A 14,591-nucleotide genomic window follows, 5' to 3' on the forward strand; every position below is an offset into this window, starting at 1 on the left:
TTCAAAAGAAGATAATAGATAAATCAGTGTTCTGAGGTCATTCATGTGACTGTCCTCTAAGTGAGTTTAAACTACACTTCTGTCTCACTGATATGTCCTTGAGGAAGACTGTGAATAATTAAGGGCTTTAGGTGTTGTGCTGTTTGCAGTAGCTGACACTATGCATTTCCAGCTTATGAGACCGCCACTTTCATATTCTCCTTCCCCAGTGAGTTCATGGCAGAGGAGAGCCAGGAGAAGTTCTGGGACTTTGTAGAGGCCAATCAAAACATAGAAGGAGAGCATGACGGTAAAGTAAAACTTTGGACTCTGTGGACAAGATTTCACTTTTAGTTTCTGCGCTGTGAGCAGCTGAATTTATGATGTGTATGCAGCATCTTGGCAGTAATTGCATTGTCGGGGTTTTAGCCACATACTCGTTGGAGCAATAACACAATAAAAAGTGTATCTCAGTTAGACCAGAACTGCTGTAACACAATTTCAAGGGGACCTATTATGCTTTTCCTTATTCTCTTTATTATATATACTGTACCAGTGGTGGTTACTCATATTAAATTTGGTCAGATTTTCCGATATTGAGGTCAGCGCTTGTGCAAGTAATCCCAGTGAAAACTCAGGCTTCAGATTGCTCTGAACACAGTTTTTTCTCCTTTTTTTGATTATGGCACCTTATGTTGTAAGTGAGAACAGATATTCTCTCAGCACAGCAGCCCCGTCCACCTGCTGTTCAGACCTTCCGTTTGTGAGGCCCAGCGAATTAGAAGAAAGTTTGCTTGCAGGGAGCGTGACCCTGAAGCGAGATAAGATCTGTGGTTATTGCCTCACAGCCCAGTGTAACATAAAAAAGGATTATTCTGAATTGTGAATTCTGCAAAGCTATTTAATATAGATTACAGTAATTAAATATGAAGGGTAATAGGTCCTCTAGGGAGGGGCGAGACCACACCGAAATCTTACGTGTGCACATTTGCTGTCCCCACACAGACACAGATCAGGCCTACTATGATCTGATCATGAAGAGAGCCAGTGCCTTGCTCAGCTCCGTCCAGTTAAACATGCTGAAGTTCGCACTCTCACTGAGAGCTTACTCTGCAACAGTACACTCCTTCCAACAGGTAACAGCAGGGCAATTTAAAGCTGTTTTGAAGGCTTGAGCATACATGTGAGTAGGATGATATTAGTACTGATTATGCTTTTTGGGTGTATATTTTTAGATAGCGTCCACTGAGCCTCCTCCTTTTGGCTGCTCAGCTTTTTTGAGCATCCACGGAGAGAAGACCTGTGATGCAGAGAAGTTAGAGGCACTCCTAAAAAGTGCACCTCAAAGGTAAAAAAAAGTCACATACATCTAAAGCAAAAGGATTACGAATTATATTATTAAGATTAAATTTTTTTTCTCTCTTCCAGGACAAAGCCATATCTTTTTAAAGGTGATCATAAATACCCAGGTTCAAATCCAGATGCTCCTGTTGTGATTCTTTACGCCCAGTTTGGGACGGTAGATTTCCAGAAGCTTCACCAAGTCATTCTATCCAAAGTTAATGAAGGCTCGGTGACCTACGTGCTTCGCCACTACCTGCCTGTAAGAATTGCTTTACTTCTAATATAATTTAAATGAGAAGATCACAATAGATAGTTTGAGATTGAGCGTATTTAGGTCACTACTACCGGTATGTGAAATTATCAATAAAGCAAATGCTTTCCATGTCAGGAATAGTTTTATAAGTGTAAGTTGGTTTATAGTCATGTGGTGAAATCCCAAAGTTACTTTGGGCTCCCGTGTTTTATCCTCGTCTTACAAAAAAAAATCTGCAGTTTAAGACGGTCCTCATTTACACCTGGGATGAAAAGAGCTTCTCCAGTTCCTCATGCTAGACTGCAAGTTTCTCAAGTTGGATTACTTTCCCCTCACATGCAAATCCATTTGATAGTGTTTTTCTTTTTTTCCTCCCCCTGATTATGCTAAATTATTCTCACCATCTGTCTTTCAGGCAGGAAGTCCTGGGCACTAGAAAGGCTGTAACATTTAACTCTTACTCTGTGCATATAGCTCTGGGGCCAGACCAGGGACAGTTAGTGGCTTAAGTACTTAGCAAGCTGGTTGTCTGCACATGGAAGATAGTCAGCAAGCACATGCATTTATAATGTGAGTGGGATTTATTTTTTTTACAAGTGGGAACACAAGAACGTTCACAGAGCTTTTTACATTAAGAAAAAAAAATTTTTTTGTTTTGTCATCAGGTTAGCATAACTGTGTCTTTTAATCTGTTTGCAAATGCAATTAATTGCAATTAAGCGTTTTCTGTGTGTGACACAATTATAAGCATGTGATGTCCCATCTTTTCTTATTTTTCTTCTTCTTCTGCAGAAGTCAAGAGGAAAGAAGGTGTATCTGTCCGGGTATGGAGTGGAGCTGGCCATCAAAAGCCAGGAGTACAAAGCAAAGGATGACACACAAGTCCAAGGTGTACATACTCACAGGAAGACACACAGTCGATACACACATGCCCACAGTGTTGTAATCCCAGAGGAGTCCTGACTTGAAAATCGAGTTAATTGATTGTGGTTTCAGGGGCGGAGGTGAATGCTACAATGATCGGAGAGAATGATCCAGTGGATGAGGTTCAGGGATTCCTTTTTGGCAAACTCAAGTGAGTGACTCTGTGTCAGCCTATGATAAAAATTCAAAGCTTGGATTAGGTCCAGGAATTGCACCACACTCTCTCAGCCAAGCCTTTCTTTTTTTTTTTTTTCTTTTTTTTTCCTCCTGTCTTGAAGCACCGACCACATCTGTGCTCAACTAACCAGAAATAATCAAATCAATCTGTGAATCCAACAACTTTTTCTTAATTAGCACTTAAGTCATTTAACAGATGCATGCATTCTGTCCATCTTTCTCACTAGGACCCTCTACCCGGAGCTCAAGGAACAGCTTAAAGAATTGAGGAAGCATTTAGTTGAAAGCACCAACGAGATGGCACCTCTGAAAGTCTGGCAAATGCAAGGTGGGCCTCTTTCCAAATTTAATTGTCTTATTTCAGACATCAGCAGATTTTTCTGTGTTTGCAGTTTCCTTCTGAGTGATTGGTTTTGACAATATGAACAGGCTCTGTAAGGAAGTATCTGTTTCTGGTATTACACGTGTAAATAAATAATGATACAGCACAATGAAACAAACTTGTCAAAACTGACCGAGTCAACATCTTGACAGGCTAGCAGAAAATAAACTGTGAGGCCCTCTTAATCTACAGATAACACCTGTGGGCATTGCTCCTGTGACTTAATTTTTCAGAGAATCAATTTTATGATCCTGCAAATATACCTGCAGGACTTGAACTTCGTTCTCTATCTATTACTTCCATAGCTATGGCTGACAAAGACAATTATCCGATGGGAAAAATCCCATGTCCTCATACCCATTAAATTCAAATCAATTGTTAGCTGACCCAGAGCGTCCTCTGACGTTCTTACAATTTCACAGGAATATCTCGTTACACAATCATTTTAAAGATACCCTCCTTACTCCACAAATGGGGGAAAAAAAAGATCATTTCAAGGTGTTTTTTTTCTAGCACAGAATGGGCCTTTGGGGAGTGACTACAGACAGCAGAAAACATAATCGCCGCCTACAGTAAAAGCAGTCAGCCTGTGCTTCCTAGAAGCCCATGTCTTTTCTGGGATTTCCTAACATGTGTTAAATAGAAAAAATGCCCAATATGCTTAACTATTACCAACTAGTTGGTAGTAGTTTTCATTATAGGTAGAGGACTGGTTAATGCGAGTCAAACAGGTGGACCAAGAAATGGGTCCACCTCAAAACAGTATTATATGAGAGAAAATAAACTGTATCTGTAATTTCACATGCTAGCACCGTACATATACTGTATTTGTTTAAATCATCTGTTAACCATGGGAGTTTCCTGAACTATTAGAAAGTTAAAAACGCTTTCCTATTCTCTGTCTCAACAACCCTTTGATCAGGAATAAATGAAAATAAATTAACATTGGCTTCTCCAGTTGTCTTCTGTTGCTTTAACCATGATGTCATTCCACCTGTAAATCAAACTAGCAGCTGAAAATGTATCTGTATCGATCTCTGATCTACGACTGCAATCGATCACTGTCCTCTTGATGCGTTTGAGCCATAATACCTTGAAGACATGAAAGCTTTGTCTGCAGCAATATAAAAGCATTGATTAAGATGACATCATATATTGATTAACAGTTCAAACTCACTCTCACAGATGCAATCACATATACTTTTTAATTTTGTCATTTTCTTTTTGATGTTATCGAGCAAATAAAAAATTATATTGGCTCCAGCTCATCTGTTATGTTTATGTTTCTTAAAGAAAACGCTTCCATATGTAAAAGGTCAGCCTATCAGTAGGTGTAATCAGGATGTGAGCGTTCGGCTGCTTTTATATTTGGCAAATAAAGGCTCCGAGGAGATGAGGAGGTTGAACTCGACTGTCAGACTGTCATGTGGGCGTCTGTCTTTATCTCCTAACCCTGTGGGGCTCATTAGCTCAGCCTGTTTACAAAGAGAGGGAGACCTCCAGAGGCTAATAATCACACAGACTACAACACCATTACAGAGATGCTCACTGCATTGAAATAATCCTCACTGCTCTCTTCCCTCCTTGCACACCAAAGCTCCATACACCCCTTTATCTTTTCCACACTTACAAATTAACGTGATGATAAGTATATCTGCGTTTATATCAATTTAAGGTGGCGAACATCATAAACATTATTCCTGCTCAACACAAACATTTCAGCATCGACACTTTAATGTGAATCGTAATTTGCCCATATGAAATGTCTGTGTTGTACAGAGCTGCAAGCATATAGCCTTAGTCCTTTTAAATAATCAAGAGTAAGTTAACGATCTTTGAAGCAGCCCTTGTCTTTGTTTTATGTCTAAGTGCTCACATGTCTTCTAATTATGATCATTGTTTCTTTTTTCTTCTTTTCCTGTGTTTCCTGTTCTTCTTACTAATTTTTCCACTCATCTCTTTCCCATTCTGACCCTCATCGCCTGCCTGAACATCCACCCACCTTCTCTTTTACAGATCTGAGTTTCCAGACAGCTGCTCGCATTCTTGCTGCTCCTGCTGTTGATGCCCTCAATGTTATGAAAGACCTCAGTCAGAATTTTCCCACCAAGGCCAGGTAGAGGAGAAACGAAAACACACACAGATACACACACATGAGCAGTAACTACAATAAGAAGCTTGGTTTGTGTAGATTTTGGATAGTCAGCAGTTTCACAGTTCAGTCTTCCTTTTCTCTCCCAGGTCAATCACTAAAACTGTGGTCAACTCGGAGATCCGTAAAGAGATTGGCGAGAATCAAAAGGTACATGTTTGATCATCTTCTATTTTTTCCCACTTGCCCTTTTGTAACACAATGAAAACATTTCTGCTTTTGGTTAAAGATGAAAATGAACCCTTTAGTCTCTTTCACTTTCTTTTAACATCATGAATGCAGTTAATAGGCCTTCATGTGCTTGTTAGACTAACACTAAATGACTTGATCATTTCAGGTATTTTCAGGTTTAGAAACCACATGTAATTGTTACAACATGAATTAAGCTGACTTAATTTATGCAACATTACCTCCGATCCCAACCTCAACACGATGTGTCAGTGTCTTTAGTCTTTATATTCCTCTCTCTGATGTCATACGTCTTTGCTGTGTGACTTGGGGAAAAAACAATACTGATGTCACATAAAAATCTCATTAGGACACAAGCTTTTCTTGTCTTCTTGCAAAGACCGGATGACGAGGCTCTTTTTTTTGTTTTGTTTTTTTATTGACTCATCCAATCGAAGGACTGATAGGCTTATGTGATGGCAAAGCATCTGTTGTCCATACATATCTCCACAATTCACAAGAATTGGTGCAAGATGAAGGTCATATTCGTTTTCACAAGATCTGCTGCTTCTTTAAAGAATATTAGTGTGATTTTAGTGAAACAAGATTAATTTGTCCCCCTTATGGCTGTTTGTGATCCTCCCTGACTTCTCGGTGGATTTTACCAGTTACAACAAAACCTAGACCTTTCATTAAGAACTTTACATTTTACAATAACCTGTGAATTCTGGTGGATCATAAGCTGCTACATCATTGATATTCTGGTTCCTTCTTTTGTGCCTCCAAGACCTTTTCGTTGGCATAAAGTGAGATCTTTTCATATCCATCAGAAATTTTTTATTCTTTGGGCTTCCCTGGAGTAGCTTTGTATGCTTCACAGTTCAAAATAACCTTTATAAATCTTATAGTGGGCGTTGGTGCAGCTGCTCAGTTCATCCGCTGTCTGAAAGACGTCGCTTTAGCTCCTTCCCCTATAGATTTGCTCCCCTTTTAAGCAGTATTTCTTGTGATTGGCTGCCCCTCACAAAGTGAGAGTAAAAAAAACTCTAAAATTGAGTTTTGATCAGCCTGAATCATTAACTTTTAGCTCAGCAGTTCAGTGGCTAAGACTAAATCATCTGCTTTCAAACTGCTCGATTTCATCATCTGTCCTATGTTTGTCTTTCCATTATCGAGGATCCTTATTCTTTTAATCTTGCAGACTGTGTCCTCTAGTGGTTAGGGATAATTTAGCTTTAGCTGTTTACCAATTTAATCCACTAAAGAGGACGAACCGAGACATACAGCATTATTGCAAACATCCACAATCAAGTAGCTTTTGTCTCTCAAAATGAAACTGCCCCTCCTGGTTTTGTTTTACCTTTTACTTTGTGATCAATTGTAAACATCATCTGCTTTGAAAGCATTCAGTTTTTGACAATGTGTGTTTTGCTTCGCCTGTTAGTGGAATAGGCACTCACCCCTTCTTCTTGTCAGTGTTTTCTCTCTCTCCTTTGCTTGGTCTCCTCTCCTGAAGCTGTGCTCACATTATCTTGGTGTGCAGACAGGAGTTCGGGCTGATGGTGGGGCTGAGCAGACAAACGTCCTAATTACTGAATCGGTGATTCATTCAGCAGGCGCGCAGAGTCCTACAGCGAGAAATGATTATTGATTGAAGTAGTTTGGACACGTGCACTTGCTCGCACACAGACACGTCTTTGTCTTTCTCTCACACACAGGCATGCATCCACACACTCACACAATTTAAGTGGGATGAACAATATTTGTGTTAATCATGTCTTGTTGTAATTGCAATGTCTGGAGTATGATTAATCTGATGTCTTTGTCTTTCTGTAATGAGATTTGACTGTGCCAGAACGACTTTGAGCTTTCTTTTTGCCTGTGCAGACGCACAAACACACATGCGGGTCTCTTCTCATAGACATATTCACACACATTTACACACCCCTTCTTTGATAATTAGATTTGTTTAGTGTGGGGTTTAATTGCTCTAAACAGGCTGATTTTGAACAGAGTTGTCAGTGCTTGTTTAGAGCTGTCAACGTGACTCGTTGTGGCTTTGTGTTGACTGTTGCCTCTAGTTTTAAAGTATAATTGACTACATGATGGCTGGTTTTGATGTTGTTTGCCTCACAGCTCAGCTGGTGTTGAATGGGGAGCTTGACACAAACAGGATATTTAGTCATATTGACGTTTCTCTTTCCATAGTTTTTCAAAGGAACTCTGGGGTTGCAGCCCGGGGATTCAGCGCTGTTCATCAACGGGCTGCATATAGATTTGGACGCACAGGACATCTTCAGGTACACATAAAAAGCCATATTTTGAGCATCTAATTTGCAGTAATTACAGCACAGAAATGCATCTGTGTTGCTTTAACCTTTTGCAAATTAAAGTATATAATCAGTCAAGACCGTAGCTTGACTGATTATATACTTTAACAATTGTTTAGAACAAAATGTAAAGTAAAATTAAATTAAAGATTTTTGTGTGTGTGCGTGTGTTTGGGCTCTTAAGACCTGGGAATGTTAAGACAACTGGGCCTAAAACGGGGCATGAAAAGATTTGAATGATAGTCACAGAAGCAGCAAATGCTTCCATATGGAAAACTGTACCCAAGTGATATTCTTGGGTTTACTGGAATATTCAAAAATTAGTTCTTGTATTAGGTATTAATAGGTTGTGCTCGACCAATCGATAAAATAAGTTGAGAGTGAGACTGTATAATAACGGAGATTGTTGCTTTTTCTTTGTCATGTTTTTAAAATCTGATTTCACATTCACATCTTACCTGCTGTTTAATGATTTAAATAAGCCAGATCAAAACTGAAAATAATGAGCTCTACTTATACATCTCTTTCAGATAATAAGGCAGTCTAGATGCTACGCTCAAATTCTTGATTACAATACACACACACTGCACCACTTAACTCGCCTCTGTCCTTTGCTACCTGCAGTGTGTTTGAAGTGCTGCGCAGCGAGGCCCGGGTGATGGAGGGTCTGCGCTCCCTGCTAATCGAGACACCTTTTATTCACGACATCCTGAAGCTCAACGTCCAGCCCTCCGACTCTGACTACGCCGTCGACATCCGCAGCCCGGCCATCAGTGTAAGAGTGTCCGTGTTCACACACGTCCCTAATAACTAACTGTTGAATGCTGCAGCAAATGAGGGACTTAACCAAAATAAGCTTGGAAAGAAATGTGTTGTGTTTGGAAGATTTTTGTTGTGCAATCAAGTTTCTATTTGAAAAAAATTTGGAGGCATTTCAAGCCCTCCAAAATTATCGTTGTGCTTTCCTTCCGCTAGCAGTAAAAAGTAATTTCTTGTTGGCTCTTGTCTGCTCATTCTTGTTTTTAAACTTAATTTAAACCATTTCCTCTTCACTGCATTCTCCTTTTTAGTGGATTAACAACTTGGAGACCGACTACAGGTACAGCTCATGGCCCTCCAACGTGCAGGAGCTGCTCAGACCAACTTTCCCTGGAGTCATCAGGCAGATCCGCAAGAACTTTCACAATCTGGTAAGAGCGCAGTTTATTAATCAGACCCCTGTGAATCCAAATAGGTCTGAAGCTTTTCTGATGAATGCTAACACGCATCTGTTGCAGGTGATCATTCTGGATCCGACCCAGGAGAACACTGTAGAACTGCTGAGCGTCGCAGAGATGTTTTATGCTAATAATATACCCCTCAGGTTGGTGTTTCTGTCATCAAGATGTATACATTTTTTGGACATTTTCTTGGGAATTAATTATCAGCTTTTATGAATTTGAATGCACAACATATCACTTTTTTATTGCTGTACAGTAACCAGAAAACTAAAATAAATAAATAAAATAAAAGAGGTGCTGCAGAGCATTGGTAGTCAGTAGAAATGTGTAGTTAAAAATCCATTTTTAATTTAAGAGTTTTGTCAGGGATGTTTGGAAGACCTTTGATACCGCGCTGCATGTGGCATCTTGGGATGGTCAGTTTGTTTGAATACTGATGAAGCAGGCAGCACACGCTCTGCATTTTAACTGTTTTTGGAAGCTTACTTGCTCCGTGTTTGTGTTTAGGATCGGGCTGGTGTTTGTGGTGTCTGATGAAGACGACATAGATGGTATGCAAGATGCCGGTGTGGCACTCGTCCGAGCCTACAACTACATCACTGAAGAGGTGGACAGTCAGAATGCATTTGAAGCCGTCATGTCGGTGAGTCCATTGTTCACAGAAACTAGGAAGTGAAAAAGACCTTTGTAAGACTTTATCTAATCTGTGTCTCTGTTACTCTTTGCCTGATCCAAATAGTTAACGCATCCCTCCTATCAGGTGTCTTCCCCAAAAGCCTTAAAAACAGCAGTTATCAAACCAATATTAAAGAAAAAGAACCTAGACAGCACATTAATGCAAAACTACAGACCAATCTCTAATCTTCCATTTATCGTTAAACAGCTTTCTCACAATGAACACCCGCTTTGATATTTATCAGTCTGGTTTTCGTAGGCACCACAGCACCGAGACAGCCCTTGTCAAAGTGTTTAATGACATCCGTATAAATACTGACCGTGGGAAATCCACAGTATTGGTACTACTGGACCTTAGTGCGGCGTTTGACACCGTTGATCATGATATATTACTGGAACGTCTAGAGAGCTGGGCCGGACTCTCTGGTACAGCACTCGACTAGTTCAAGTCCTACCTTAAGAATAGAAACTTCTATGTGTCAATTAGCCAATTTTCATCACAAAATATAGAAATCACATACGGGGTCCCCCAGGGTTCCATCCTCGGGCCCCTCTTATTTAGCATTTACATGCTCCCGTTAAGCCAGATTATAACCACCAATAATATTAACTACCACAATTATGCAGACGATACTCAACTTTATATCTCAATGTCACCAGGTGATGTTGAACCTATCCAAACTCTTAATAAATGCATTGAGCGAATTAACAACTAGATGTCTCATAATTTCCTTCAACTGAACAATAACAAAACTGACTTATCTTTGGACCCAAAAAAGATTGATTAAATATCAGTAATCAGCTCAAACTGGTCCAACTAGAAACTACCGACCAGGCCAGAAATTTAGGTGTAACAATGGACTCAGACCTGAACCTCCAGGGCCACATAAAAGTTATAACAAAGTCAGCCTTCTATCACCTGAGGAACATTTCTAGGATTAAAGGACTGATGACACAAGGAGACCTAGAAAAACTCATCCATGCATTTATCTCTAGCCACCTTGATTACTGTAACAGTATCTTCACAGGTTTACCCAAAAAATCAATCTGACAACTGCAGCTGATTCGGAACGCTGCTGCTCGTGTTCTCACTAGAACCAAGAAAATGGAGCACATTACTCCAGTTCTAAAGTCATTACACTGGCTCCCTGTAGCTCAGAGAATAGACTTTTTAAAGTGCTTTTATTAGTTTATAAGTCCTTGAATGGGTTAGCACAAGAGTACATTAGGGATCTGCTATCATGGTACAAACCATCCAGATCAGTTAGGTCCTCCAGCTCTCGTTTATTGACCGTCTCTAGAACCAGAACTAAACATGGAAAAGCAGCTTTTAGTTTCTATGCTCCTCACATCTGGAATACTCTATCGGGAGAATGCAAAGCAGCAGAGACACTGAACTCTTTTAAGTCTAAAATTAAAACTTACTTATTTAGACTTGCTTATGAGTAACTGATCCTATTATGGCTCTCTATATGTTTGTTTTAATTTTTAATATAAATTATTGTCTTGATTATTGTTTTATTGTAAATGCTTTCTTGTAAATGTTTTCTTGTTTTTTACTTTTATAGTGATTTATGCTTTATTTTTTGTTTTATTTTAATCATGTAAAGCACCTTGAATTGCCTTGTGCTGAAAGTGTGCTATACAAATGAAATTGCCTTGCCCACTTGTTCATCCCGTTCTCTTCTCTTCTCCCTCTTATAGATGTTTAACCGTGTGCCAGTTGGTGGTCGGCTGAGTGTCGGGGATGTAGTTAAAGTGCTGGAGAAGAAGTTTCCCTACGTCGAAGTCAGCAGTGTCCTCGGAGCCGACTCCAGCTATGACAGCAACAGGAAGGTGAGTCGAGCAGGATGTTTTTTCTGTTCATATTATTAATCTAAAATTACATTTTTATTAACACAGCAAATCTAAGTGTACAATTACAGTCAAAAGAGCTGTATGTAGCACCAGAATAAAAGGATAACTGAGCAACTCAAGAGTAGTTTGATAATTCATCAGTGGATGAATAGTGGTCATTTTATTAGGTACACACATTAAACTGCTCACAAACACAAATATCTGAGCAGACAATCACACGGCACCAACTCAACTGAGCGTCAGAAATGGGAAGAAAGATTATTTTAAGTCACTCTGACTAAGGGATGTTTTTTGGTGGCAGAGGGACTGCTCTGAGTATTTCAGAAACTGCAGATTTATTCCGATTTTCCCCACGCAATCATCTCCGGAGTTTATAGAAAATGGTCTGAAAAAAGAGGAGAGAAAAAAAATCAGTGAGCATCAGGAGAAAAAACCCTTGTTGTAGTCAGAGGAGAATGGCCACACTGCTTCATGCTGATAGGAAGCCAACAGTAATTCAAATAACCACTGGCTACAACCAAGGTATACAGAAGAGCATTTCTGAATGCACATCATGTTAAACTTTGAAGCAGCAACCACAGAAGACCACACTGCGTCACACTCATGTCAGCTAAGAAAAGGAATCTGACGTGGAGTATCTGTCGTCTGATGGCTGCTTCCAGTAGGATAAAGTCATCTTAAAGTGGTTTCTTGAACATGAGAATGAGTTCACTGTACTCAGATGACCTTCAGTCATCAGATCTCAATCCAGTAGAGCACATTTGGGATGTGGTGGAATTGCAGCAACTGTACAATAGTATCATGTATTTAAGAGGTTTTTAGATGCAAGAATATTAAGTGTGATTTTGTTCTAAAAGAGAAATAGAACAGCCTTTTTAAAGTGGTCACCTAAAACTGACTGCAGAGCCGAATAATTAAGGGTTAACCAGATAACATTTCTTTCTTTCTTCCCTTTCAGGAAGGACGGGCATACTATGAGCAAACAGGAGTAGGCCCGCTGCCTGTGGTCATGTACAACGGGATACCTTACCAGCGTGAACAGCTGGACCCGGATGAACTGGAAACTGTCACCATGCAGAAAATCCTGGAGACCACCTCATTCTACCAAAGGGCCGTCTACCTGGTCAGTTACAATCACATTTACAATAAAAGCTCATTATCTGCCATATCATTATTTTATTAAGGGTTATTCTAAAATACAGGTTTTAGAGCATCAGTCACAGTTTCTAAAAAAAAAAAATCTGTTGCTGGACTTTAATTCAAAACAACCAATAATATATCTCAGTTTCATCTTTTGATATTTTATATTTGTATTATTTTGAACAATATGCAGAAAACTGCATTTTGCCTTAATTTCACAAGCAAACTTCAAATCTATTCTCATTTTTAACAATAAAAATGTGTTGTTGTTTTTTCTAAAAAGTACTTCATAAGATATATTTATTTGTCAGTCCTTTTTCTTTTAATTAGGTTTTTCTTTCCTGGACCTGCTACAAAATCTTAGTGTAAAATTAAAGGCAGAAGTTAAGCCACCATAAAGTAAACTTGCTAAAGTACACTGTCTGTCTTTGTAGTCATAAAACAAATTCTCTTTTCAGCAGGATCTTTGTGAGCATGCCATCTGTCATTTTTCCTCTTTTAATGTCAGCCCATCACACAGAGGAGCCAAATCTTTGAATTGATTCTTTCAAAGGATTTCTAAGGAATTTAAACACAGCAAGCAGCATTTAATTTGGTGGCTATAGAAGTCTTACTGGTCAGCATAGCATTAGTCATCCTACCTACCTTTTCTCTTTTCTTTTTTTTAATGTTTAACTCAAACTTATTCAGAGAAAACTTTCTAAACAAGCACCCGTAACTGCAGTGAAAAGGCCATTAACATTTAAGAAGTGCTTTTTAAACTGTGAGCAGGGAAATCTTGCAGAGAAGGACCTCCTGCATGACTGTCAGCTCTGCAGCTAAAGCGACGACTCTGACTTTTTACTTTAACCTCGCACGTTTCCTCTCATGTCACTCGCAGGGCGAGCTGGCTACAGACCACGATGTCGTCGACTTCATCATGAACCAGCCCAGTGTTGTTCCTCGAATCAACCCCAGAGTGTTGTCCACCAGCAGAACCTACCTGGATCTGTCTGATACCAGTAAGTATGAGGGTTTCTTAAATTTCAATTTTTTTTAGATCATCCTCAGAAACTAATGTGCTGTCTGTGACATGGATGACTCAAAGCTTCATGTAGAAGCACAGTTAGTTTTCCAAATATTCTTCAACCATTACTGCTACTATTTATTTCTATTTATTTGATGATTATTATTTTGTTGGCGTTTTTTGCAGTACAGATATGATGTAATCAAAAGTTTGTATATTATAAAAACATTTGCTCCAGAATCGATACTTTACTCCTTTTTTTTCATCTCGTTTTGCAGATAACTACTTCATAGATGACTACGCTCGCTTCTCAACGCTAGACACAGTAGAGAAGAACACAGCTGTGGCCAACAGCATGAACTATATGACAAAGAAAGGTAAGAGCACTCTGGCATCTGATCACTGAGTAGAAAAGCATGCCTGTGGATTTTTTTTTCTTGTTGTTACTTGTGAAGATAAAAAATTTCAAAGCTAAACTCTCTCCTGGTGTATTCTCCTTCTGTCCCCTCCTCCTCCACTTCCGCCTCTTATTCATGTGTTTTTAAATTCCCTGCATCAGGGATGACCACCACCAACAGGCATGGTAATCACCCTTTTTCTCCACATTATTCCCCCTCCTACTCACTTGCTCTTTTTTTCAGTTTTCTGTTAACGACATTGTTGGCACCGTGTTTGTGAATCCACCACCACTCCTCCATCTGTGTTCAGTTCTCAAAGGACACAAATGACTAATAATTATGCATGTGATAATTGTACACCAGTCTCCAAGCATGAGTACCAAAATTTGTTTATGTAACTGCTCACTATAACGTTGTTTGTTCCAGTGGGAGAGCATGATAGTTCACCCAGTATGATTTCAAAGAAACTGCATGAAAAGTTTGAACGGTGTGATAAGGAAGCAAAATTTGGAGCAGAGAGCAGCACTTTAACACTCAGTGGTCACTTTATTAGGTACAGCTTGATAGTGCTGGTTCCTTCAGAGCT

At 39.4% G+C, this 14,591-nt stretch overlaps 1 protein-coding gene across 3 annotated transcripts in view; it reads left to right on the top strand.

Moving 5' to 3' along the window:
• Positions 1–14,591, top strand: part of uggt1 (UDP-glucose glycoprotein glucosyltransferase 1) — a 40,880-nt gene that overhangs the window by 4,460 nt on the left and 21,829 nt on the right. For 2 of the 3 annotated variants that reach the window (XM_086275743.1, XM_086275745.1), the window contains exons 3-21: positions 210–289; positions 985–1,115; positions 1,215–1,327; positions 1,408–1,582; positions 2,369–2,465; positions 2,573–2,651; positions 2,905–3,005; positions 5,076–5,175; positions 5,301–5,361; positions 7,588–7,679; positions 8,334–8,484; positions 8,780–8,899; positions 8,987–9,072; positions 9,437–9,572; positions 11,309–11,440; positions 12,420–12,584; positions 13,482–13,602; positions 13,886–13,984; positions 14,167–14,190. In XM_086275743.1, the coding sequence (XP_086131869.1) occupies positions 210–289; positions 985–1,115; positions 1,215–1,327; positions 1,408–1,582; positions 2,369–2,465; positions 2,573–2,651; positions 2,905–3,005; positions 5,076–5,175; positions 5,301–5,361; positions 7,588–7,679; positions 8,334–8,484; positions 8,780–8,899; positions 8,987–9,072; positions 9,437–9,572; positions 11,309–11,440; positions 12,420–12,584; positions 13,482–13,602; positions 13,886–13,984; positions 14,167–14,190 (2,063 nt within the window). The remainder of the gene's footprint in view (positions 1–209; positions 290–984; positions 1,116–1,214; positions 1,328–1,407; positions 1,583–2,368; positions 2,466–2,572; positions 2,652–2,904; positions 3,006–5,075; positions 5,176–5,300; positions 5,362–7,587; positions 7,680–8,333; positions 8,485–8,779; positions 8,900–8,986; positions 9,073–9,436; positions 9,573–11,308; positions 11,441–12,419; positions 12,585–13,481; positions 13,603–13,885; positions 13,985–14,166; positions 14,191–14,591) is intronic. The other variant, XM_086275744.1, reaches the window with a different exon arrangement.

This window comes from Aulonocara sp. 'chitande type north' Nkhata Bay, linkage group LG19 (assembly GCF_057382095.1).
Source record: "Aulonocara sp. 'chitande type north' Nkhata Bay isolate Kocher_YH1m ecotype deep benthic linkage group LG19, A_spYH_male_GT1.1, whole genome shotgun sequence".
In the NCBI taxonomy this organism is placed as follows: domain Eukaryota; kingdom Metazoa; phylum Chordata; class Actinopteri; order Cichliformes; family Cichlidae; genus Aulonocara; species Aulonocara sp. 'chitande type north' Nkhata Bay.